General features: G+C 45.3%; 1 protein-coding gene and 2 long non-coding RNA genes across 8 annotated transcripts in view; 2 read left to right on the forward strand and 1 right to left on the reverse strand.

Moving 5' to 3' along the window:
• Window positions 1-27,442, forward strand: part of UST (uronyl 2-sulfotransferase) — a 331,541-nt gene that overhangs the window by 169,024 nt on the left and 135,075 nt on the right. For all 6 annotated transcript variants that reach the window (XR_014147993.1, XM_081829140.1, XM_081829136.1 and 3 more), the window contains 2 exons: window positions 10,374-10,453; window positions 20,291-20,444. Coding sequence is in view for 5 of the 6 variants with exons in the window: in XM_081829140.1 (XP_081685266.1) it covers window positions 10,374-10,453; window positions 20,291-20,444 (234 nt within the window). In the remaining variant the exon portion in view is untranslated. The remainder of the gene's footprint in view (window positions 1-10,373; window positions 10,454-20,290; window positions 20,445-27,442) is intronic.
• On the reverse strand, window positions 2,919-11,796 carry LOC145723135 (uncharacterized). The gene is made up of 2 exons (XR_014147994.1): window positions 11,648-11,796; window positions 2,919-7,163 (listed from the first exon to the last, which is right to left on the reverse strand). It is a non-coding gene; the product is annotated as an uncharacterized LOC145723135 (long non-coding RNA).
• Window positions 20,467-23,945, forward strand: LOC145723136 (uncharacterized). The gene is made up of 2 exons (XR_014147995.1): window positions 20,467-22,127; window positions 22,544-23,945. It is a non-coding gene; the product is annotated as an uncharacterized LOC145723136 (long non-coding RNA).

A 27,442-nucleotide genomic window follows, 5' to 3' on the forward strand; every position in this document is an offset into this window, starting at 1 on the left:
GGGTAGGGTGGTCTACTTTACTAAGTCCACTGATTCAAATGCCAATCTCATCTGGAAACACACTCACAGACACACCCAGAAATATTATTTAATCTAGGTACCCCTTGATACTCAAGCTGACACATAAAATTAACCACCACACCACCCAATGAGTATAGAAATTTGGGGAATAAACAAGGCACAGGGTTTACTATCAGATTGAAACCATAGTTAGGGAAATTTTTACCCATGTCCACTTCTTTCTGACATAATCCTCACCTTTGAGGCATTCAAAACCTCCCAAACAGAAGGAATCTCATTATCAATTTATGATAGCCTGTCTTTCTCTTTTATCTTGGGGGATAGTAAGACTCTTTTAAGACAGTAACATAACTAGTCATACTCACCGTAAAGCCAGAATGTTCAGTGTCTTCCAGGATAGAGATCAAAAAGCCCCTTCCTTTGACAACTTCCATTAAAGGCTCTCTTGAGTATCAAGTTTGAATAGTCATTTCCAATCACAAAAATATTTTGAAATCAGCCCTTATAGGTTGTGTAGTAGGCTCTCAATAGAAAAATTACACTTGTTGGGGCGCCTGGGTGGCTCAGTTGGTTAAACAACTGCCTTCGGCTTGGGTCATGATCCCAGGGTCCTGGGATCGAGCCCCACATCGGGCTCCCTGCTCCGCGGGAAGCCTGCTTCTCCCTTTCCCACTCCCCCTGCTTGTGTTCCCTCTCTTGCTGTCTCTCTCTCTGGCAATTAAATAAATAAAGAAAATCTTAAAAAAAAAAAAAAAAAAGAAAGAAAAATACACTTGGTGACATTTAAGGACATCACATTTTATGAATAACTTGAATAGGACTAGGTTCTCTTTCATTTCCTTAGCTGACCGAAAAGCTCATCCTATCAGGCTGGTTATGCCCTTGTCACTGCCTGAAAGAAAGTGACTATAAATAATTAGCCTATGTTATTGAAATTTTATTACAATTATTAAATTTGGTTTTCCTTGGAGTCTAGGTCTTTGGGTCTGTGTATCAGATTATATTTAAAGATTCCTATACATGGAAACTATGCCCACTTCTCAGATGTCTCATAAGACACTGCAGCTTGATTTTAGTGCCCACTGCTGGAAGGGTACAAACAACCCAGAGAGAACAGGATGAAGGTAACCACAGTATGAGACACTGCGATGTTCAGGAATGCCCTAGAAGAGAAAGGACAAAATATGGTGTTTAAACTGGGGCTTTGCACCTACTTTGTTTCCTATGAGAAGCAAACATGAGAAAGTAAAATAGAGTTGTAACTGTCAAGAGAAGCATGTTAGATTTAAAAATAACAATAATTTACTAATGGTATATACATTTTTAAATCCAGAAAGGGTTAAAGACAAAGTCTTCCTCCTCTTCTAAAAGAGAGGTTAGCTCTCATCTGTTTGGAATGATTGGCTTGTCTGGAAGCCAGGGAACAGACTAGACAATCTTTTAAGGTTCTTTCCAGCCCTGTGATTCTGTGATATATTTATACAACTTCTAGCATAATCTGTGTATGGTGTAGTTGAAACACTTCTGATTCCTGTGGTCAGTGTGACCTAGAATATATTGCATTACTTCATGATTCCAGATTCCTATTAAATTACAAGGCAAGTCTTAAAAACTGCAGGGAATGATAAGGTAGGAAAAAACAAACAATTTGGCTGTGATAACAAACGTAGCAAGTGACAGCCGCCTCTCTGTGGCTAGCTGATTGGTGCAACATGCAGAGAGAGCCAAGAAGTGACAAGAACCCAAGTTTCAAGAAGCTCGAGAATGCTTGAAGGAACTCTTTCCCGTTATGTGCATCCCTTGTGCTCAAGTTACAGAGTGCATAAAACAACAGAGAAAAAAATATTACTTTAACCTAATATATTCAAGAAATAATTTGCAGTAAGAATAGTTCTCTGCTTGGTAATTTATTAAAGGAAAAAGGAAGATGTGATTTCGGAGGTGAGTTAACATTTTACAGTCAGTGGTTCTCAACCTTTAAGCTGGGGAGCTCTGACAACATGTTCCCATGGAAACACTGTTCCCCAGAGCTAATAACAATCTCACTTCAGGTGCAGCATGAGTTAAACAGGCCTTGTGGGCTGGCCCGGTCTCTCTCCACCATGTAGAACATTTCTTTTATGAGAAAATGTGCTCCAAGTTCCCAACTACTGACTTAGTTAACAAATGAACTTTGGAATCATATCCACTCATAAGACTGGAATTATCTATACCATTCCATTCATACACAAAGGCATTTCTCTGGGCCAGAGTCAAATTTGTGCATACATTTCTCCCTGGAGGATAGCGGTCATCACACACACACACACACACACACACGTGCACGCAGAGTACTGAGTTTAACTAAGTCTATTTAATGGAATAAGACACTGAAGGGATTATTATAAAGGAAGGGGAGCACAAAAACACCAAATGTTACAATGCCAATAAAAATCCCATTACATCTGCCCTTAAAGAAACAGAAAGACCATTGAAGTTTATATTTTTAAAACTCTACCTCAACAGAAGAGCGTGGACACCTGCTGCTGGCCAAATGCTGGACCTTTTCGGGGCACAGGATGCAAGCCCATGATGACATTATCTCATTTATACTCTGAAACCAGATTTCAGTTTCTTGGGCTGGTTTAGATGATCTCTTAGAAAATCAGAAAATGGAGATTATATGCAATTTGAAAGATAGGGAACTATTTTCCAGAAGACATGAGTGTGATCGTCAAAAGACTCGTAACCATCTTTGTTAATGGTCTGATGCTCTTTCAGATCATCACTCTGAGTACAGTGAAAGTCAAAGTGCACCACAGGAACATCATGGATATAAAGGATTCAAAATTATTTCATTCTTGTGGGAAAGGGGCAGAAATTGTTAGCATAGGCGTCAAAGAGATCAAGAAAGCAAATAATTTTGCTATTTTTATTTATGTCAGAGCTACTGAGAATTGCAAATTGGAAACGACACCTACCACATGCTAATTATTTTACTTCATTACTTCATTTCATTCTTTTGGACTGAAAATCATACCAGTGAGTGGGTATAATTCTTTATTTTGTGGATGGGAAAATTAAGACAACCAGATTAAGTCACTTTCCAAATGAAATCTAATAGAATGTCTGTGCTGCTTGGACTTGAACCTAGGTCTTCTTGAATCCAAAGCCATTCTTCTGGCTGCAGAGCAGAATCTCCACCAGAGCCTTTTGAAACATACAGTTGCAATGGCCCTTCTCCTAGAGATTCTGGGGTGGAGTCCAGAAAACTTCATATTTTTTTTTAATGAAATGTCATAGAGGGTTAGGAATCCTGTCAAAACTATCATATCAGCATTTCCTTAAGTGTGTTCCTGAAAATCTTAATCCCCTGAGACCCTGGAAAAAAAATTTTTTTTAAAGAAAATACCATGGTTAAATAAATTTAGGGAATGCTACCCTTAGCTTTCTGGGAAATGTGTATCAATTGCTCCCATTTTAAAGACTGAGAATTCTCTCAATTAAAAACCAAATTAGCAGTCTATTGAACCGGCTTTCCCCTAGAGTTTCCCGATCTTCGTTGGCCAGGGGAGGCTGAGAGCTTGTGGCTGTCACGTGCATCCCACAGAACTCTCACTCCCAGCTTGGAAAATGCTGCACCAGCCTCTTCTGTCATTTCTGCCCATTATGCCAGGAAAGGCTACTCTTTCACTATAAACTTCACATCTGCTTTGACTCTCTTCAACAGCTATTCAAATTATCCAAACCTTGAAAAGTATTCAAAGGGAAGAGACGAGCCCCTGTGCCCATTCACTCTAGCCTGCTTTCGCCTCTTGGTCAAAAACAGAATTGCTTCACTGTGTTTGAAACTTCCCTTGGCCTTGCCTGACTGTGACAACGTAGCATTGCAACTCCAAAATGGAAAACGCACCTGCAGAGACCATGTTGGATTTAGAGACGGTCTAGAGGCCATGGGGACTCCTCCCAGGTTTCCCTACGGCAGGGACATCTGGCCTCTGTTTACTAACAAAGGTTCACTTGCTTCTTTCCGGAGCCGGTCTCGCTATTGTGTCTTCATTCATTTTGGTGAATATTTATTGAGGACTTACTAATAACGCTGTATATTGAGCTTCAGACAGCACACTAGATGTTTGTGCACCTTGCTTCTACTCCTTTAGTCAGCATTATTAGGAAGCTATTACCACCCCATTTTGTGGGAAGGAGCAAGTGTTCAAGAAGAATAGGGGAGAATGAGACTTGAAAGGGAACTGGGGTCAAATCCTGGAGAGCTCTGAATGCTAGGCTGAGGAGGTGGATCTTTATTCAGTGGGCCATGGGAAGCCATGAAATAAGTCGTTCTTAATCACGACAGGCATCAAAATCTTCTTGGGAACTTTTTCATGACACATGTTTCCTGGTCCTACTACAAAATACTGAGTTAGACTCTTAAGGGGAGAGCCCTGGTATTTGTATCTTTGGGGGGAAAAAAGTTCCTAAGGAGGTCTTCATGCACCATTCTAGCGAAGAATCATTGCATGAAAGGCTCTAATTATTAGAAAGTTGTTATTTTATTAAAGTGAACCCTCCACTAAGCAAGAAAAATTCCTTTTTCACCTGAGAGTCTCTCAAACCTCTGAAGACCTCATGTTTCCTCTGAAGTATTGAGTGGTGTCTCCTTGGGAACCTGCACATTTATCCCAGGAATGTTTCCCTTGCTTGAGACCCGTCTGGAAAAGTCTCTGCAGAATGACCGTCCAAGTTTCCTGACTTTATAAGTAGTAGCGACAGTGTCCACAGGCATCAATCAGAGCTGCTCCGGCGAGACCTCGGAATCAAACCACCAAGATTAGCAGAGAATCTATCGCCAGGTCACAGGAGGGATGAGTTTACCCAACTCGGCAAACAAGGTCTTATCTTGGATTCCTGTAGACAAAAGCTGAGTCCGCTAAATGGAAACTTGGTAGAAAGAAAAAGTAAAACGACGAAGAAGGAACAAGGCCCCCAAAATTAAAATGTGTTCTCCTCTCCTTCCAATTGTAGCCGCGAGATTGATTTTCTCTACTCTTCAGACCCAGCCTCTTTGCCTTGTTCGTGTCATTGCTCCCCCTGGTGGACTTTGTCTTCATTGCAGGCATGTGTTGCCCTGAGCTGAAGGTGGAAAGACCATCCTGTCTAGCACTAGAAAGGCTTCCCCCCAGGCAGAAGGAAGAGGGAAAGGTAACCCGAGCCTGGAGCCATCTTCCCAGGCTCTGAGGTTAAAGGGCCACAGAGTTCTCCTCTGAGCTACTCCTTATTTGGCTTTGATGTGTTAAAAACATGTCTTTTCTTTCGTTAAGATGTTTTGCAAGATTATAGGGCCTCTAGTTGCTCACAAGGGACTCGAGAATTCAGACCAGGGTGGGGTCAGGACTGTCAATTACTGCTGACAAGCATTTTCTTAAAGACCTTGGGAACGAAGTCTTTCACTAACTAGCTGTGCTTGTAGAACTGCAGGTAAAGGTTTTCTGCTCTACCATCCCAGCCAGTTAGATGGAAAACAAAAGATGAAAAATCCCTTCCTCACCGATCCTCTGCATTATAAATTCTGTTTGATTCTTACCTTTTTTTTTTTAAACCTCAATTCACTTTCATTCTCAGCTGCACTGTGGTTTAACTTCTTCCTTTAGATACATTCCATTCCGTAGCACTTTTTTCCCCCAGTATTTGAAACTCATTCCCGTTCTTGTTAAAATATACTGTTTGCCCACCTAGAACTTAAAAAATATATATATTCTCTCTGATATTTTAATGCTTTCATGTTTTATTATTTTTTAATGCTTTTCCACCTGCTGTAACTTTCTCTCAGTTTTTCAGCACATCACATGAAAGGTAGAAAATTTATATCCCCATAAACCCTCTTTAGTCTCTGGAGTTATTTTGCTAACCAACCTCTTCCTCCCATTTTAAGAGGTTATGTATAGATCAAAAAGCACCAGGGACGGTAAAGAGATTGCAGCTCAGCAAAAGGGAGCAGGATTTCTGGAGTCAAACCAACTTGGGTTTGAACCCTGACTCCATCCTTTTCTACCAGTGAGGCCTTAAGCAATCTCCGTAGCCTTTCTGTGCCTCAGTTTCTTAATCTATAAAGTGTAGATAATAATACTTAACCTGTGGAGTCATTTGAGGATGAATGACAGCATATGAAGAAAGAGCTTCTGGGTCCAGTGTGTAGCCCAGAAACCACTCAGGAAATGATCATTTAGTGTTGCTACATCTCCATTGTTGTCACACCAGGGTGATGAATGGACAGATCTGTCCCTAAAAGGCTAACTTCATCACCCGAGAGAGAATTCTGTCTTCAGTGAACATTTCTTGACTCCAAAAGTCTTTCTGAATGGGGTGTCTTCACACCATAAGCAATTATGAGGTATGTGTTCTGTGCTAGGCTTTCTGGAGAAATAATTAGAGCCCAGCCTCAACCCTCAAGGAGCTTACAATCTGGTTCAAAGCTAGTGCACAAACTCAACTATGGTGTAATGTAAAAAGTGTACATTCTAGAAGATTCTCGAAGCGCTGTGGGAGATAAAAGAAGACAACAGGATTTCAAGCCAAAGACATTCAAAACCAAACCTATATGGCCTCACTTCTGCAGCCAGACTAGTTCTTGCCCAGCATTCCCTGTCCCCATGAGTGGGCACTAGCCTGCGTTCAGATACCGCCAGGGCTCTGGGAAGCTCTCGCCACCGCTCTCTCTCCTTCCCTTCTGCTGCCACCTGGCCACAGGGCTGAGAAGATCCTCTCTCATTAACATCTGCTAAACCTCCCCATCTGTCTTCACTTCCAGTGACTTCCTTCTGTGGTTCTCACATCTCAGTCCCTTAGAATCCCCTGGATGGCTTGTTAAAATACAGATTGATAGGTCCCCACCCCCAGAGTTTCTTCTAATTCCATTGGTTGGGGTGGGATCTGAGAATTTGCATTTCTAACAAGTTGCTACCCCAGTTGTTGCTGATGTTGCTGGTCTGGGGGCCACGCCAGGAAGCACTGTTTTAGTTCATGCCCCCATCATGTCCTATGGGGATTATTGCTCCATCTTCCTAGCTAAACTGTCCCTAATCCTTCCTTTCTTCTTCTTCTTCTTCTTCTTCTTCTTCTTCTTCTTCTTCTTCTTCTTCTTCACATTCTCCACCCTGATCACAGATCTGGAAGGAAAAAGAAAAAAAAAAAAAAAAAGCCCTTTCTGACTGTGGATTGCCCAGAGCATAAATATCAAAGTTCCTCACATGATCTCCAGGGCCCTCAGTGACCCAGCTCCTACCTTCCTCTCTAGTCATACCTGCTGTGGGCAGATCCCACACCTGACCTCTAGCACACAGAACTCCTGGCAATTTTAATATCCAGGTCATTTTGGGTTTTGTCCTTTGCATCTCCTGTCCACTCTGTCTGCAATGCTGCGGGTCCCTTTCTTCACTTGGTAATTCCTGCAGGTCCCTGCAGGCCACTCAGGAACGCCTCCTCGGGGGAACACTTCCTCTCCATCTGCAGGCAGAGAGAGATCCCTCACCCCTGTGCATGCTACCCCACGGTGGTTACTGCATAATGAGGCTGGCCTGCCAGCCCACCCCACCCACAAGACCTTGAGCTTCCTGAGAGCAAGGGCCAAATCTTTTATCTCTATAACCATGACCCCAAGTAATACATCCTGACACGGAGTTGGAAATCAATGGATGTTGAATGAAAGGAGATCCAGGAAGGCTGGTTTGAAAGAAGCAGGCATTTTAGCGAGATGTAAAGGTGGTTAGGGTTTGGACATGCAGAGAAAAGAGGAAAGACATTCCATTTAAGAGGAAGCTTGGACCTGAGCTTGGACATAGTCAGGCTTGGACACAGTGTGAGGAAGAAACAGAGGTCTGGTTTGGCTGGCCACGGGACATCTTGAACACCAGTTGAGGGTGAGAATAAAGGTAGACTCAACATGACTCAGCAAGTGATTAAGTACAAAAGTCAGGAAAAACCCAAGAGATGGAGTATGCTGGATGAGGACTAAAGATGGACGAGGACCAAGAGTGTGGTTTGGGCCGTCGTGGATTTGGGGACACCATTAGGACACACTCCACTGTCTGGTCTTTCTGTGCCTTCCCTCTCACCTTATTTATGTTTTGATCTCCAGGGCCTAGTAGTAAGTGCTCAATAAATGCTGAATGAGTGAATGGTCAATGAATGTAGGCAGTGGAATACATAATAAAGGCCAACAGCAATCCTGCATGAGCCAAGAAAGAGGACAGATGGTTTCTGAGATGATTTTAGGTAGCGCCATCATCACTTATGATGCCACCCATGGGGATCAAACTCAGGCAAGAGGAAAGGCAGGCTGCTGGCAATATGGGGGGTGGACTTAGGGAGGCAGGAGGGAATTCTGGGGAAGGGCAGCATGGGCACAGAAGACCACTGCCTGCCCTAGACCTGGGGAAAGTCTTAGTATTTGTGAAGACAGGCAAAGGACACCTTGACCGGAATGCCTCTAACCTGTGCTAGCCTACTTTGTAAGTGGCCTCACTATTTGTGTGCAGCGACGGAAGGTATGAGAGATGGATACACTCCCCGACTTCAGTGTACTAATGCAATATACAGGAGCATTAGTACTTTCCTTCTATGTTTAAAGGTACGTCGAGAAAGGGTTACGCGCTGTCACTGCTAATCCATTTCTCCCTGTGAAATAGACAGCTTTATGAGTATTATGACACTGTTCTCCAAATGTAACTACTACTGTTCTTCCATCCAATTTAACACCTTGACAGGTGTTTAGAGAATGTAATATAATGTTGAAAATGTGAAAGAAACGGTTTTTCTTCTGACCTGTTCTTCCAGCCTTCCTGTACAATACCAGGGGGCTTTCTCCTATTACTCGTATGTGTGCAGAGACATAGTTGAATAAAAATAATCTAGAGATTAAAGCATTAAGTGGTCTTTATATTAAACACACACACAGTAAAGAGTTATGTTTCTAAGCAGACATCCTCAGATGTCTTGGGTTGTGCTTCCAAATCTGTAATTCTAGTTGGTAGATCCATCAGAAATCAAAATTTGCAGTGTGACCAAGCAGGGTATTCTATTGCCAAAAGCAACTAGGACATACTTGGGAGGGGGGCGGCGGGTTACGTAAAGGATCAACAGCAGATAAAGAGGCAGGATTCAATTTCCTTTTATGCTCTGGCTGGGGACAGGCAGACCATTATTTACCCCTGCCTGCCACTGATTAACAAAGCACAAGGTTATGAGCCGCAAGTCATTGGCTTTTAAAATTCAATTTCATTTCTTTAAACAATCATTGTGAGCGTGAATATCTAATTAAAGGCTTTAGACACTGAGGTCCTAATATAACAATCTGTAATGCAGGTCCTAGTTGGGGTTCATTCATCCACCAAATAGTTATTGAGCATTTCTGTGTTGTCAGCCCTGTGTGGGACATGAGGGAGAGCTGGGTTTTCTGTCCTGGCTTTCCAGACTCTGATTTTATCATTGTTGTTACTGCTGTGGTTAACACACGGGCGACTGCCTCTGTTTCCAGTTTTCTAGTTCCTAAGAGATGCTGTACTTCTGATGTCCATCCAAAGTGGCCATTTTCAATGTGCTCTAAAGGATTCCACTGTGTGTCAGTATTGATGGGGCCAATTAGAAACTCTAAGGAAAGTGGAATTCAGGAAGTCAGGGAGTCGTAAGAATGCTTGGAATTTCTAACAGATTTCGCTAAACATTTTCCGTATCATGACATGTTCCAGAAGACCATAAACGTTGGTTTGTACAAATATAAACTCCTCTTTGCCTTGCTGATAACTGCAAATAAATACTTCAGATGACCACCCACCAAAACCCCAAGAAGTTTTGGGCATTTGTGTGTTCCCTATAAAATATTTGCTTTGTACATTTTTGTAATCAAAGGGGAAAATCATGAGATGTTACCTCCTTTTTTTCCCCACTGTTAAATTCTGCAGAACCAGTTTCAAACATTTCTGTGGATCTCAGTAATATCATTATAGAAATGTAAAATAATGTTTAACCTCTTGTCTTGATCTGACTTTGAAAGGAGGGGAATAAAGACTTTTTTTTTTTTTTTTTTACTTGCATTTCGGTACCGCCAGATGCTGAATTCTCCAGTTAAAATGACTTAACCTGTCACATTGTTTTCATGGTAGCAATCAACTAAATTAAATACAGGACTATAAATTTGGATAACAGTTTTATTCAGCAAAAAGCCTACCGTAAAGTTTGTAGATGCTGCACCAAACACAGCTGTTTTGGCCCTGGTCCAAGAGGTAATAGTGAGGATAAAGGAGTAGGGAACATAACCTTTAGCTTAGTATAGTTTGGTAAATTAGATCCTATATATGCTAATTTTGTACTTTCTTTAATAGATGGAACTGATTAAAAATATAAGTACTGCCGAACAGCCCTATTTATTCACTCGACATGTTCATTTCCTCAACTTCTCAAGGTAAGGTATTTTCCAGCCTAACGGTTCTTTCATTTCTTTTTAGTACTTGAACTCCTTCTAATGCACAATTATTTTAAAATCTACCTTCATTTTCAAGGTAGTGTAATTGCCCCTGAAAGGACTTTTTAAATCCATTTATTTTTGCTGTGGAGGGATCCAGATTTGAAATATTTGGACAGAAGCTTCATTTCTTTCTCAAGTACTAATCTTAAATCTTTTGAAAACTTGAAATAATTTTGATGCAAACCCATTTGACCTGATAGTTTCAGTTTAAAGAAAAAATCGGGTAGGTATTGAAACAAACTAAGAGGCAAGAGATGGGTATTTTAACAGAAATATTTCATTGCACGTGTTTATACAATTTGAACCCACACAGGACTCTGGGAATAACTTAGTTGTGGAGTCATGTATTTTATAGGATCCAAAATGCTAGGACTGGCCTCTCTGCCTACCTTTTTCATACTCCATTTGATTATTCTAAATCTTGCACAATTGTTGCTGTTGGGGTATTTTAGAACTCTGTTTTTTTCTTCAGCTGCAGGGGCCTTCTGATCCTAATGCAAATCTTCAAATTTAGGGTTTTAGACTCTTGATCTGTTAAGTTGCTAACTTCCAGTTCTGAGCATTCTTTTCCTCCTCTAGCCTAGGTCCCCTTGTCACTATCCACTCTCCTCTCTTCAGGCTGGCCCGAGTCTGCTCACAGTCAGTATGGGCTCGACAGAGCACTGGGTCCAGGGGCAGATCTGCTGAACAGCCCCAGACCCCTGGGCCTCCCTCATCCTCCGTCTGACAGGCACTTCCCTTACTGCTACAGTTCCCGTGGGGATAACAGGACCTCACAAGTCTGCAAGAGAGCAACAGAGATCCTGCTAGCTATTGCTGGCCTAATGCCCCCCAACCCTCAAGGTCCAGGCACCCAGGGAGGCTGGTGCTCAGGGAAAGACAGGGCTCCGCCTGAGTGTTCCCTGCTCCTGAATTCACACCTGAGCTGCTCAGAGTTGGCACAGCTGCCCAGCCCCAGGATATCTAGGGGCTGGGAGGAGGTTTTAGCCTTCAAAGGACTTCCCTGCTGTGCACCAGGCCCAGTGCAAATCAAGTGTAAAGAGAGATTCAGCAGAGCAAGTTATGGAGCAGCAAAGAGAAGGTGCCGCCTTATCTTTAAAAGCAAGTTCCCCCTGAAATTTCCCCACCTACCTGATAACCGGAGTTCCCTTGGATGGTGAATAAGCATATAGGACACCTGCAGGTGATCCTCAGTGACTCAGTAGCCTGAGTGTGTTTCCAGCCCCATTTGTGGAGTGGCTTGTTGCTGGATTGTCTGGGGTATGCACCCTGCCTCTCACTTCCAGCCGGCCAAGAACATATAATTAGACATAACTAGATAACGAAGTCTTGTTAGCTATTTCAGGCATTGGGTTTTACGACTTGCAGAGAGCAAAGCACGGCTCCCCTCACCCTTGCTTTTCTTGTGAGCTTCCTCTGTGTCACCCCTGACATCCTCTAACCTTATGATTTAACTCTTGCTTCATGGGTCAAATTTTTACAACCAAAACAAATTGCAATGCAATGAATTTTAATAACTGACTCAGGACAGTGTAAAACTCTAATGATAAGCCAGAGCCAGTACCTTAATTGGGTCAGCAGAGCTGAGCACAGCATGGCAACCATACCTTATCATGGCCTCCACTATTAAATACATGTCTGAGAATTATTTAATTTTGATCAATTTAATCATGAAAAAAAATTGGTAAGTACCTTTGCGAAGACACCACATCTGCAGAAAATAGTGTTGGCCTGGCTGCCAGGACCTCTGTGTATGAGACCTTCCCACTGACCATGGCTCTGGGCTGGCAATTTCACCTCTGGGCAGGGATGGGAGGTCTCTTGTTTTCCCACCTATAAAATAGGGACAATTCCTGCCCACTCCTACCTTGTGGGGATGATCCTAACACATGAATGAAGGAAAGCCCTTCAGCTTCCTTCAGAGGATATTACATATATGCAGTGTGGAATTTATTTTTTAAGGGGAAATAATTATATTTGAAATAAAACAAGTCCAGATATATATTGACTACCATGCACACTTAAAAAAAAAATGTGTACCAACATAGATCATTCTGAATAAACTACAGCAATTTATAGTAGAGCAAAATTGAAACATATATTCCTATTTTCCTTATGAAATAGATTGTTGTAAGTAGTCTTTCCTCTGATATATCCCAATAATCTTCTTTTTTCTCATATTTTCCTATTAATTTTCAGCTGGAATTACTTCATCACTTTTGATTTTTTTTCTATCCAGGTTGTGCATCTATTTGATTGTATATTAGAAACGATACACATTGCTATGTCTCTCACAACTGCTTAGCCCTATGGAAAAATTACCTTTGTAGTTTCTACAGAGTTACTTTTGTAGACCTCTGGAGTTTGCAGAGGTCTGTGAAGTTCTCTGCCACTTCCTAAAGACAACCTGCGCAAAGTGGTATTCAGGAGCATTTCTGTAGAAGCCTCATTCGGGGCCTACAGTTGAGTGTCTGTCCCTGGGTAGCTTTGCAGTGTCCCCATGACCTTGAGAGCAGGGCCCAGCTCATGCTGATTTCTCCTTCCTCCATTCCATTTTGTTCAATGAACGCATTTTTGTATTGAGGACCCTTTATCTCCTGTATGCTGCTCCAGGACTGGGACTTCCACAATGAACTAGAAATGTTTTCCTTGGAGGCGCCTGGGTGGCTCAGTCAGTTAACCGGCTGCTTTCAGCTCAGGCTGTGATGCCAGGGTCCTGGGATCGAGCCCAGGGAGCCTGCTTCTCCCTCTGCCTGTCGCTCCCCCTGCTTGTATGCTCTCTCTCTCTCTCTGTGTGTCTTAAATAAATAAATAAAATTCTTTAAAAAAAAAAAGTTTGCTTTTGGGGAAGTGTACGCTCTCCTTCCATTAAAGAAGAATGGCAACAAAGTGTGATGACTTTAGGAGAAAGGGTCACGGGGTCTCCCCCAGGGGAGGTGGGAGGCAGGACCCTCCCTCCCTGGAGGAGGAAGTGTGGAAGGACTTTCTAGAACAGTTGCCATTGCTGCTGGGATGTGAGGGACGGGCCAGCTTTAGACAAAGGGGAAGGGCATTGGTGGCACAAGGACCAGCATGAGCTAAAGCCCGAGAAAGAGAGGGATCGAAAGGAATCAGTAGATAGGAGCCCAGGGGCGGGCACAGCAAAAAAAGATGACAGTCAAGAGTTTCAAGCGGAGGAAAAAGGAGAGACTGGCCTGAGCAGTTCTCTCCTTTAAAAAGCTCATGCTACCTTCGGGAGCAATCTCATCCTCTCCTGCCACCCCCAGGCGCGAGGCTGGGGCTTCAGGTAGGAGACCTCTGCGAGCGTGATTAGAATGACAAATCCAGCTTTACTACTTTACAAGACTGTGTTAAACCCACTGAACATGGGAAGTTAAAACACCAGCTTTTCTTTTTCCAGGGAACAACTTTAAGGGGAAAAGGCCTTAGGGGTAAATGGCAAACTGGGTATGTAAAGAAAGCTCCCAGTACACAATTCACAGAAAAACCACCACGTCGGAATGTGCTTTTAGAAAGGAGTTCTATATTTTGAATTGTAAGGCAAAGAGATAATTAAGCTACTCTTAAGAAACCTGCCCTGATCATTGCTGACAGCCATATATATGGTTGGCTTGGTTCAAGATAATGAGGTTATTAAGAGAAGACTTGATACTGTAACTTAATAGTCTTTGTTGATATTTGATTTCTAATCTTCCTTACATTCTTAACATGCAGCAAGAGACTTGCTGGTGAGCAGAATATAAGAATGAAAGTCTCACCTCCCTCCCTACAGCTGGTGCACATAACTGTTCTGGACTTCTGAAGTGAACAGCATTGTACCAAACCGAATTGCCCGTTACTTCTTTTTTTCCATTAAGTACTGCATTCTTATCTCAAAATGTAGACACTTTAACTGATGCAAAATACTATCCTGTGAGCTCCTGGCGATTAGATAGCTGACTTGCTTCATTTATTCATCATCTAGGCATCTTGCTCTGTTCCTTCTTTTCCCTAATTTTAGACCTAGAAAGACCATTTCATCATATCCAGTTTTATTAACTCAACCATAGAAAGCAAGAGTGATCACACCAAACCAGTATTTTCGTCGTCGTTTCGGGGAAGGCTTCCTGCCAGGGGACATAAGCAACTCCGAACCCAGCAGAAATTTCAGGCCGGTTGGGATTTGTGGGTGTTTCCACGAAACTGCTCTTTTCACATGGCTTTTGAACTGCTTAAAACTTTGAGCCGGACAAATGTTTTCCAACTGAACTACCTGGAGAATTGAGTCAGAATGACCATGGCCTAAAAGATGCTACTCTTTGTTGTGATGTTTTAGGAGGATTTTTAATATTTGTGTACTCTGCTTTCCTGTGTCCGTTCCCGGAGCTAACCGAGAGAATTACAATTTTTGAAAAAGTTCAGCCTCTCAGCATCAACGAAATCTCTTTAAGGGCGTCCCAGATCCACACACTGCAAACACTGTGACGGACAATTCAATTTATCTTCCCCTCACCCCCACTTTTTGTTTGTTTGCTAAGTGTTTTTGGGAGGGTGGAGAGGAGGCAGTGACTTTCCAGCCTAGGGGCCCCCTCAGCCCCCACCTGGCGTCTGGCAGGGAAGACCCTGGGAAGGGCTGGGTCAGAGCACTGTGCTGTCAAAATAGTCCAAGCAGATTACAGGACAGATCAGTGCGCTCAGCAATTTCCAACTGTAGCCTCAGAGGCCTCCTTCCAGGGCAGGCTGCGTTTCTTGTTCATGACTCGCTCACCTGCCTTCCGTTCTGCTGCTTTTCCTCATTTATCTCCCATGATGGTTCCAGCGACAGTACGAACTCGCAAAAGCAAAACATTTAAAAATAAATCAATCACCTGAGAAGCAGGCAGGGTGCGATGTGCGACGGGGGGAGGCGTTTTGGACACTTTCCTCTCTTCCCTTAACGCGAGGCCTTCATTACTGGCGCCTGCAGAGAGAGGCTGCCTTCCGATGGCACTGTTTAACAAAACAAATCCCATCTTACCTATTCCAGAATCCCGTCGGCCTTCCACGTCTTCCTTCTAGATGTTGACTTGACATTCTCATGAGCAAGGCCTTCCACTTTAAGCCCCGTGCCCTGCAGATGTTTTGTAGTGGTGACAGAAGTCTCCAACTTTGAAGAGGGCATCAAGATAGAAATTGGTATCAGCCGTGGTTGAACACTTTCTTTTCCCTCCTTAAGCATCGCCCAGAAGTCTGATTTTATGCTGTTTAAACGCTGCTGGACCAGTCCTGGGAAAATGGCGCTCTCTCCCTCAGTCTCCTCTTTCCCCAAGGGGGGATTCTGCTGCTCGGTGGACACAGAAGCCCACCTGCTTTGTGGGCCCGATGAAGATTGGGATCATCTGGACTTTCCCCGAGCCTGCCTCACTGCACACCACCACCGACCTTCCCCCTCGTGGAGTCAGCTTGTCTCCCAGCAGGAGCCCTTAACCCTGTGTCCCAGCTGTCCCTCCCTTCACCCCATTTGTCCTCACTTTCCATCAGCATATACTTCCTCTTTCTTCCCTCAGGACACGCCATGGAGCAGAGGAAGCTCAGTCTCTTCTGCTTGTGTTTTGTGAAGGGAGGCCCTATCCCGGGAGCGGCCAACAACCCAAGTGCCCACTGTCTTGGGTTGTGAGGATAGAGGGAGGTGCTTCCACCCCATTCCAGCAAAGGACCAGTAAATAAGCAGCCCCCCTTCTTCCTCCTGCAGGCAGCTCCTCACCCTGCCCCCCCCAGTCACATCCTTCTCCATGATGGATTTTCTCTCACTTCAAAGTGTCTCCTCCCTCACCTGACAAGGATCAAAGCTGGGCCTCTAGCCACGGGGTACTTGTCATTTTTTCCTGTAGGTAACAGCACAAGGAGAACTCTACTTTTAGGCCAGAGGTGAAAAGATATACTTTCAGTAAAATGGAAATTGCCAGGGGCCAAGAGGAAGGGAATATAGAGCTTGGGTTTGGGATGATGAGAAAGTTCTGGGGAGGGATGGTGGTGAGGGTTGCATAACAGTGTGAATGTACTTAATACCACTGAATGGTACACTTAAAAAGTCTTATGTATGTTTTACCATAATTTTAAAAAAAAGACATACTTTCGAAAAGTGTTTCCAGCCCTAGAAAACTGTCTTCATTCCCTAGAATAATTTTGGTCATAAGGTTTATTGTTTACTATATGCAGTAATATTCTAGGCAGAATATCAGCAGCAATTGGATGAAAGTATACCTAAAATTCTTACCCACATGCTTTTCATAGCTGTTGGAGAAATAGCTAATGTTGTGGGTTAATTGATTAAGTAGCAGTGCGGGGCAGATATAGAAGAAAATCCTCAGAATGAATTATTTAGGAATGCATGAGAAAAAAATGAGAACCATGTCATTATTATTCCTAGAGAATTACATCCTGCTTGGGATCTTCATCTTCTCCTCAAAAAACAAAAATAGAAAGAATATGATAAATTTGCAGAGGGTCAGAAGGAGACCCACAGGGGTGATTAAAGAGTTGATAAATAGGACATATGAACAAAAGTCAAAGAAATTGGAAATACCTGCTATTTTAGGATGACTTAAAAGAGAGCTTCAAATAGTAGCTGTTGTGGTGACCAAAGGACAAGAGTGTGTGTTGTTAAGAGAAAAAGAAAATATGGCCTGACTTCTGTGCTCTAGTCTGTAGGCACAGCACAGAACCTACCCTCATTGTGGTCAGCACAATTGTTTAGAGTTTAATAAAGACCAAATTAGAAGTACAGATTAAAAAATAAAAGGAAGTAAGTCTGAAGACAACTGCTAAAGGAATTTTCAAGAAGACACACACACAAAAGAATTTAAAGGAATTAAAATTGAAGCTGAAAAGGCTTAAAGTTGTTTAAAAAAAAAATCTATAAAGAGAAGCCAATTCTTTATGTTGAGTGGATCAAACAAAAGGAAAAGCGCATAAAGGAAGATTAGGAATTTTGGCTGGGTGTACCAAAGACTCCTCAACTGTCAGGTTGGCTTAATAGGATGGGCTTCACCTGGAGGCTCTGGAAATGTTCTCTTCAGAGCTGAAAACATAAGGCAGAGTGTTGTGCTGTGTGAGATTGGGTGGGGGTGCAAAGTATTCTCTCTCTCTCTCTCTTTTTCTCTCTCATACAAGGAGCAGTAGTAGGTTCAGGGGATTGAGAGACCTTCTAAGGGTGACCAGAAATTCTGACTAGAACTAAGAAGTGTGGAAGGAGGAGAAATTGACCTTGAGAGAGGGTAGGATGAGGGGGGAAATTTGTTTCCCCGGGACACACGGGTGATATGCTGGCCTCTTTTGTATAACTGACATGCCACCCCAATTTTGCCAGTTTGGGAGGGAGTTCTGTGTCCTAGAAAAAGGACTGGGGCCGGCAGCCTCCCTTCCAAGTACTGACCAAGCCCGACCCTGCTTAGCTTCCAAGATCAGACGAGATCGGGTGCGTTCAGGGTGGTATGGCCGTAGACTGGGGCTGGCAGCCTGAAACCATTATTACTGTTGATTTCTGGAAAGAGGGAGATATATCAGACATCTCTCTACAGTTAAAAATTTCGTGAGTGGCTATTATATTATCTGATACTTAATAATAAATTACTAAGCCACCTAGAACTTCTGTTTGGGAAAATTATTCTGCAAATCTTGCATTGGGCTACAACGTGCAATTGGGAGCAAGTCACCCATGCTCAAGAAGCCTTGTGAGTCCTCATGTCCACAGTGTTAGGGGGAAGATGGCTGTGGCCAGTTTGAGAGCTCTCTCACCATGGGAAGCTGTGCGTTGATTCACATGATTGGGCAGTTCTGCTAATTAGCAGTGATGGTCACTCTTCACATGAAGTTCAAGTAGAGTTGAGGTTTTTTAAAGCATGATGCAGTTGCTGGGGGTTTAATTGTATTCACATCTGGTAGGCATGCTTTGTCTTCCTGATCCTTAGCTTTATTACTTTAGTTGCTGCTTATTATAGATAGGAGACTCAATTTAATTAAAAAGAGGACGATCCATCCAGGATGATAGCGGCTAGCCGGCTTGGCACAGCTGACTTCCGAGGCTAGTTGGTTGCCGTGTTCATGCAGATGCATGGATGTCACCTGCATACATCTGGGCGCTGACGAGATTCGTACTGGCACGGCTAGCCTTACTCATGAGCAGCGTGTTTTCCAAGGTGGAGTCGTCCAGGAGTCCAGAACGTCATTCATGCAACTTGGTGCCCGAAATTCCACCCCTGGAGAGTCGTTTCTTTTTGTACCTTTGGATTCTTCTCTCTGAAGGTTCGCTTTCAAAATGCAGATAAACCGAGGACAACGTTATGTGCATTAATACACAAAAAAGGATCGGTGGCTTGTTATGTCGACTTTCCTCTACAGCAGAGCCCTGTGATAGCAACAGAAACTTACCAGCTTAGAAGCATACACCCAGGCAGTCACGTCTTCATGGGTGACTGTGTAGGTACTGTGTGCCAGGCACTGTGCTAAGTGACCTCATTCCCTGCTCCAGGAGGCAGTCTGATGGGAGAGGCAGACCTGGACGCACAGTGCTGGAGAGAGGGATGGACACAGCATGGGACTGACCTGCTCAGGGATGTGACTGATTCTGGGCTGGGTTTTGAAAGGTGACCGAGTCTCCAACTGAAGAGAAGGGGGAGGCTCATGTCCATTTGTTTTCTCTGAACTCCTTCTGACCCCTGGTAGAAGGTCAGGGCATCCTCATCAGAAGGTCATGGGGTCACAAGGTAAAAGGAGCCTGTGGGTCCTTCAGCGCAAGACCTCTTTGCAGAGCCTGGAGTGTTCTCCCAGTCTTCTCGGGGTTACTGTTTTCAAGTGGGTTGAAGAGAAAGGGGAGGAATCCTTAAGAACAAGTCAGCCGACCTCATCATTTTGCCTTGGGAAGGCCTTGCCCTCGGGCTAGCATTCAGAGCATTTGTCCAGTCCCTTTGTGGAAGGCATTAAAATGGAACACCTAGATATTTGTTTTATTTTTATCTAAAACCACTCGCCATCACTTGGGGATAATTATATTGATTTCTGCTGTGTTCACAATGCCCCTTACATTATTACTTTTCTCAACTCTGGAATTTTGTCTCCATGGTTCAGAACACAGCTTCTGGAGCCAGCCTGCCTGGGTTCGTAGCCTGGCTCAGCCACGAACTACTCAGGCCCCGGTGTAAATGGGGATGATTATGGTTTCTACCCCATGGAGATGTTGTGAGGCTTCTGTGAGTTGGTCACAAAAGGTGTTTACAACAAAGTGACTTCATAAATGTTGTGTGTGTTTAATAAACGTTGGCTGATATTACCCACTTCCAGGAGAGTACCTTACCTGAGACTGTTCGAATCAGAATGTAGAATAAAGCACCGTCTCACCCAGCGAGGGAATCAGAATTTATCAAACATTCTGTGAGGGCCAACCACCTGCCAGTGTGTCTGTACCAGACCCTGGGAATACAAAACCCAACCCAGCATGCCCCCGCCCCCCGGAGCCCACAGCCTAGTGGAAAACAAGACAATGTCTATACCTCCCTGCTGACAAATCCAGTTGTTTGCATAGAGCCCCACCACAGTCCTCCCAACCTCCCAGCAGGTACCTGCAGACACTTCCTGCACATAGTAAAATACCCACCGGGAAACGCTCCTTGCCGATGACATTGTTCACTGGGACCTTAGTGCATGGGGGTCCTCTCATGATAGTATATGACCTAGAGGGGAAACAGTGTCTACGTGGGCTTTATTTTCCTCCAGAAGTGACGGGTTGTAACCAGCTCCGTGTTTGTGTGTGTGTGTTAGGTTTGGAGGAGACCAGCCTGTCTACATCAACATCATTAGAGACCCCGTCAACCGGTTTTTATCTAACTATTTTTTCCGTCGATTTGGAGACTGGAGAGGGGAACAGAATCACATGATCCGCACCCCCAGCATGAGGCAGGAGGAGCGCTACCTGGTAAGTCCTGTCGCATCGGCAGAAGCGGTCCCTCCCCTGCCCCGGGCGCGCCCCTGGAGGCCGGGAAGCTCTCCTTCTCCTTCCCCATGGCATCCCCGTGGCATTTCCATGGCATTTCCATGGCACCCTCCTTGGGGATGAAGTTTTTGCTAGTGAAAGGCTAATTGTCCCAGATGACCCAGATCCTGATGAACATCTTCTCAAATGACTTTCTAATCTTGTTTTTTGCGGTTTGTCTTTAGTGCTAGGTTTTAGATCCTAGAGAAGAAACGACCTTTCCTAGAGGATCCTGACAGGTGCTGTTGGCATTTAGATGTGTTTAAGAGTCTCTCTGAGAGGGTCACAAAGTGTTTTCCTGTGAGAGAGGGGTGTTTTCAGAGGAGACCCTGCAATTCCATAAACGATGTGGGGACACAAGCCTGACTGTTTACCGGTTGTCTGATGTCAAGTCCGGGTTCTTGCCACCACGGCACGACAGAGTCAGGCCGTCTTGGCAAAAACTATCTGATCTTTCTGGACCTTGTTTGGGGACCCTCAGCTCCATGGGGATGTGAACTTTGACCCCACTAGCTGTTTCCATAGTGCAGAGTTGGGAACAAAAAACGGAGGGTCAAGTGATGCATCTTTCCGCCAACACCAGACCCAAAGTACATTTCTCACCTGCTTGTGACCTAGACTGACAAAAGCTTGCTGAGTAAAGAGGGGTCCGTGCACCTCTGTTCCCAGGGCAGGACAGTGGCGCAGAGCCTGAGCCCACTGTTGCCAAGGCCACAGAGCGTCCTTGTAGCTAAGGACGAGTGTCGTTACTCCCAGGTCCAGCCAATGACCAAACTTCTCTTAATTTTTAAAAATGTAATAAGAGTATGTGTTTGGAGGATGGGAGCATTTTGGATGATGTCACTTTCATGTGTTAAAATCCACGAGTGCAGTTGAGAAAACTGAGATGCACGAAGGTTTTGTCTTATCTTGTGCAAAACAACTCACTCACAGATGGGCCAAGACCAGAAACTAAGCCTCTTCCCTCACCATTCAGGATTTATTCAACTACCTAATGCTTTAATGAAATATTTTTAAAGCGGCTCTTACGCTTTTTTTGAAATTTTGATGGCAAAAACTCTAATCTTTTTCTTTAAACTATGTGTTATGAATATGGCTACATATTTTTTTCTCAGCAACAAATACATTTTCAGAGTATAGAACCCCTTACCAGTGATGCAGGCAGGCCAGGTCCCAGGACCCAGAGCGGAAGTCCCGCAGGACCAGCCAAGAGGGTCCTTGGCTTGACGCAAGATGGAAATCAAATGCGAGCCAGCAGGAGGTGAAAGCAGACTTTACTGAAGATCTGTAGGGAAAGAGATCTAGATGGAGCATCCGGGAGACTTGGAAAGGAAAGAGGGAGTCTTGTCTTTGCTTGGAGTCTGGGGTTTTTATTGGTAATTATGGTCTGGTGCATGTGTCGTCTCAGACCTCCAGGAACTGGTCGGAACAAGGACAGGGTCCAGGGGTCCTTCATCAGTCGCTCATTCCCCGAAGCCAGTGGTCCTGGCATGGAGATACCTAGCGCCAGGGGTCTGCAATAGGCACGTGGTGCCCCTGTTCACTCCTTAGATACCATCTTTTGTGCTGGAAAACTCCAAAGAGGTCATCATCCCTTTGTCCCTTGCAGGGAGGACATACATGAAGGTAAGGCATGTGTAGGGAGCGGGGGCAGGTCCTAGCAAGAACGGGAGCAGGAAAAGAAGCAAAGGGGAGAAAACCAGCCTTTTCTTTCATGGGGCCCCTGCAGTGGGTGACCTTGTGGTTCGTTCAGAGATCAGCAGGGAGAAGAGTGTGGCTGGTGCAGAGTGAGGGGTGGGGCCTGGAGAGTGGCAGGAGGAGAATTCAGAGAAGTCAGGCTTGGAGACAACAGATCACGTATAGCCCAGTGAGTCACTCTACTTTCTCTAAGTGAGCTGAGAAATAACCTGAATGACCCCAAAGCCAACACACCTTATCAGTGATTCTTTCTCCCGAATCTCTGTGAGGAAGAAATCCCAGCAGGGGATATGTTATCCCATCAGCCTTCAGACATTCTCAGCAGTTCTCCACCATCTTTCTAGGGGTCAGGACCTCCCTCCGGCTCTAGACCTATGTCTGGCAGATCCCTGGATGCTCTCCCTGCAAGTCTCACAAGGCTCCTGACACTCAAAGTGTCCGCACGGCTCTATTGAAAATGGAGTTTGTGGGATGGTGACCCCAGAGTTACGCAGTGCACAAGCTACACAGCTATGTAGGGAGGTCCTGATGTTCTTCCTCTGTGCTCTCACAAAGTTCTGTGCTGGTGATGTTATTTTTCTGGGTAAGGTCTTGTCTTAACTTCTCTCCTGTCCTCCCAACATTCTATAAGCTCTTTCAGGACAGGATAGGATCAGAGTTCCATCTATGTCCCTGGCACCCAGAAGAAGGGCTGAAATATTGGAGGCCTAAATAGCATTCTACTTACTAAAAAACAAACACATATTAATATGGAAGTTGAGGGCAGTTCTCTAGGTTTTTCTACCTTTCATGTTTTTGCCAACCTGGAAATCATTGCCGATAACATAAGTCTTCACATGTTCACACACACAGTAAGTCGTAATCATTCGCCAGAGAAGTTGTAAAGGGGAGAGAAAAAAATCATGGTTTAAATTAAAAAAAAGAAAAAACCAAACCCACAGAGTTATTGAAAGCTGCTAGTTGAGGCAAATCTTCTATGTTTGAAGGGCAGGGAGCTGCTTTTATGGTGTGATTTGAGAGATTCTGGGGGAATTTCCCGGCCTGGAATTCTACCCTTAGAGATTTGCAGGGGCCCCTTTTCCCAGTGTAAGCGCCGTGTCCTGGGAAGGGCCTACGTCCGATGAGCTCATGTCATTCCTTGGCAGGGCCCCAGCAGGAGAACACTGGGTTACCCAAAACAGCAGAAGGAGAAATCAGGGGAGCCTGGAATAGAGAGGGGAGCCCAAGGGACACGTGACTCCTTCATGACCTGGCCCCAGCCTGACCCGGTTAGAATCTTTAATTGTTCAAAGGATAGTTTGTTTATTTGGAAAGAAGACAGTCTTTTGCCTTTTTTTTTTTTTTTAATAGCTGAAACTTTTTATTTCATCTCCTTGGTCCATTAAACCCTTGAAATAAAACTGCCCCCTTTCAGAGCCTGTCCTCATTTTGGCAAGCCCAGGTGGTCAGTTGTTTGACTCAAAAGAGGGTGTTGTTTGTGTCTCAGTGGGGTGTAGGGCAGCTGTGAGGAGACCGCTGGCCCCTCTGCGAGGCCCTCCCCTGGGGGCGAGGGCCTGAGAGGGGGTGCACAGGGGGACCCCACACACGAGGAGGCCGGCGGGGCAGGCCACCCCTGCGGGGCAGCGTGATAAGGCCCCTCCCTGAACACTGCACACACACAGAGTCACGGTGGCTGGCCCAAAAGGGGGCTACTGGTGTACCCACATTATTCCAGATCTCAGCGCTCAAAGCCACTTGCTTTATCCAGTTGCCAAAAATCAGGCAGTTCTGCTCCTGGCCCTGAGCCTTGCAGCGCTGCTTAGCATACAGCTGAGAGAGGGCCAGGGCCTCTGAGCCTGCCGAGCGGGTGAAATAATATCATCTTGTGATGCTGGGTGGTTTGGAAGAAAGTGGAAAAGGGTAAAGGGATCCTAGGATGTGCAGGGACCCTGGAGGGCACGAGGAAACTCTTGTTTCACAGGCGTAGGAATGGGGCCTGGGTCTAGGGGTGGGTCAGAGGCCCCGCCAGGAGTAGAAGCCTGGCCTCAGCTCCACGACTATATTGTTGGATCGCTGGGACCTGATGTTTTACTTCCTGCATAGTAAAGGGAGAAGAGGACTGGGCTGGGCCAAGTCCTATGCTTTTTGAGCAAAATCATTTTGTCTGACACATCTTTACAAAGACACAGCTGCTATAACGTTTTTTTTCCCCCAAAATATTCAAGCATCTTATAGCTAGTTCCCATATTTTCTGGAAGCAATTAGATTTTCTAGAAGTTTCTATTTCCAAACCATGCTTCACTTGTATTCACCAAAAAATAATTTTAAAATAAATTATTGCTAGAATGGATACAAATTCAACTTCTAGCAGCCATGCCGTGAAAAGGCACTTCTCTTGGGCTCATTTCTCTTTGTCCAGATCCAGAAACTTGGCTGCCCAGGGCAGAGGTGGCTGCCTTCGTTTTTGGTTTTAGAATCATAAGGTGAGCCAGAGCTGAGCACAGGCTCACTGGGGTACATCCCAGCACAGGAGACTCTTCTCCAGCTGGAGTCCAGGCTCCTTTATTTCCAAGGCAAGGAGATACCTGGCACCGGGGACATCGTTAATGAAAGAATGAAGGCTGCTAATGAAAAGCAACTATTGTGATTGACAAGCGAGGGAGAGCATCTCAGGCCTGCAGAAGCCACTCCCTTTTCCAGTTGCTGAATTTCCCTGCAAATGGATTTCTTGCCCTGGCATTTCCACTCAGTTATATGTGTGCGATTTCTGCTTGCTGTTTGCCTTAAAACCTGGCCCTAGGAAGTTTCATGGTAAAATGTTCTGCAGAGATACCAGTTTGCACTTTCAAGCTCCCCAGAATGTCAAGTTGGCCTCCTGACTCAAACTTATTGCAAATGCACTAGGCGACCCTTCCACGAGATGATCCTCCATTTGAGGAGCCGGGAGAGGAGGAGATTTTCCCAGGGAGGAAACTGCCTCTGTGATAGTGTTTATTCGGCTTGGCTGTAAAACAGGGAAAGTAATGCATGTTTAAAAAAAAAAAAAAGATGCATAATTTACAGCTTCTTAATTCATAAAGAATTCAGTGAATCATGTTGGCCCCATTGGATTCTGGAGAAGTCTGAAAACTGGCCAGCGTCAGCAAAGGTTTTCAGAAAGCTATGCATTTTAATCTGCTTGAAAGTTTTGGACTCTGAACGTCCTTTAGCTTTGGAAATGTATATCTGAAATACTCACTTCTGGAAATTTCCACTCTTTCCTGACCAGCTGAGGCTGTCCTGTGAATGAAACCTCAGGCTTTGCCTCTGTCTCTAAAGCATCCTTTTCCTTAACAAAAGAAAACAAATAAGGGATTTGGATGATCTGCTTTTTAAGTATTTCGATAAATATGTCCTCCAAATTTTTAAAAGTAGAAAAGTAATACTCCGTCTCCAACTAGTTCAGATTTGGCTTACGATTGTGGCTGGAGATAGCAGCCTTGCTGGGTGACCGAGCCAGTGATTTAGCCTCTGTGAACCTTACTTTTCTCATCTCTACGATGGGGACATCTTGCCCCCCTTTGCCTGTATCACAGGGTTGTTGGGAGAATAAACTAAGCATTCTACACAGAAGCGCTCTGATGGCTGGAAATCTCTAAAACATGTTTAAGCATCGGTGCTTTCATTTCCCTGGCTCTCTTCGTGGCTCCCCAAGACCTAAAGAGACTATTTCTCCTGCAGACAGGGGCTCCTGTTCTCATGCGGCTCAGGCCGCGCTGGGCCGTGTCCTGAACCGTGAGGTCCACCTCTGCCAAGGTCTCAAATGGCCCCACTAGGCCCCTTCCCCCGGGAATCTGTTTCTAAGGAAACTGCTTCTCTTTGTGTTCCCAACAGCTGAGGACACGTTCTGATCCCAGCCCACTGGCGTAGATCTGTCCCGTGTTTATTTGCTTGGAAACCTAAGCAGCTGCGGGCACAGGGCTGTAAGTCACAGAAGCAGCACACCGTCGGCCCCTAAGGAACGGAGAGGAAAGGTGTGCCGGGACCAAAGGCTCTCACTTGCCGCCGGAGCCGCCCAAAGGACAGAGGAGTCCCCACTCGAGAGAAGTGTTCTTGAAACCCGTTTGTCCTGAGGTGTGTCAAGAGCGGTCCCAGGCACTGTTAGAGCCAAAGCCACGTGTGGGGTTCAGCAGTACGTGGAGTGCCCCCGGGAGCCGCCAGCAAACAGACGATGCTGTTGGGGGCGCCTGGGTGGCTCAGTTGTTAAGCGTCTGCCTTTGGCTCAGGTCATGATCCCCGGGTCCTGGGATTGAGCCCCGCATCGGGCTCCCTGCTCGGCGGGAAGCCTGCTTCTCCCTCTCTCACTCCCCCTGCTTGTGTTCCCTCTTTCGCTGTGTCTCTCTCTGTCAAATAAATAAACAAAATCTTAAAAAAACAAAAAACAAAAAAACAACGATGGTGAGCGCAGGAGGAAGAGAGGCGGGAGAGTTGAAAACAAGGATGGGTCTTGAAGAAAAGGCTTGCTAGGAGCCTTGGGAGGGGCCAGCAGAAAACCCCCAGCTGCTGCTCGAGATGCCACCAAATAGCCCCCGCCCTGCACGTGGTGTCGTGGGTTAGCTCACTCATCCTCCAGCACCCCCTGGGGTAGGTATTAGCGTCCACCCCTCGGCCCCCTTTTACAGGCTCAGAACGCCAGCCCCGAGAGGCTACGTGGAGAGGGTCAACCTCCGAATGCGAGGCAGTTGCATTAGGCCACGTGGGTTACAAAGAACTCAGATCCACCCGGGTTGCCTCGGGACAGGGGCCGGGGGAGCAGAAACGTGAGAGTAATTACGAAGATGTGTCTGGTGATGAGGACAGAAGGACGGCCACGGCCAGCAAAGGCCAGGAGGTGCCATGCAGAGCCTGGCCCGTGGGAAGGGCAAGGGGCAGAGTGGAGGCCAGAGGGAGACTCACAGAGGGAGACTAGGAGGGGCTCAGAATTGGAGCAAGGTCTAGCCACCACGTTATGTCAGCGCCAGGCTGCCCAGGGGTTGCCAGCTCCCTGATCAGCCGCTTGCTCTCCTCTCCCCAGGGTCACTGGCCTCGTCCGCTGTTCCCACAGGAGCGCCTGGTGTTTCTCTTTAGCTCACATCCCAGGCCCTGAGTGACCCGGATTTGTCCAGTTGGTCACTCCGTCTGGTCGCGTCCTACGTCATGTTCGGCTGCCCCTGACCCAAGTCTCCTCTCTGCTCTGGTCAAGGGGGTCGTCAGATGTCGGGGGCAGGATGGAGCCTGTACATTAG

The sequence above is a fragment of the Leptonychotes weddellii genome, chromosome 8 (assembly GCF_054177405.1).
Source record: "Leptonychotes weddellii isolate Sample4059 chromosome 8, ASM5417740v2, whole genome shotgun sequence".
NCBI lineage: Eukaryota > Metazoa > Chordata > Mammalia > Carnivora > Phocidae > Leptonychotes > Leptonychotes weddellii.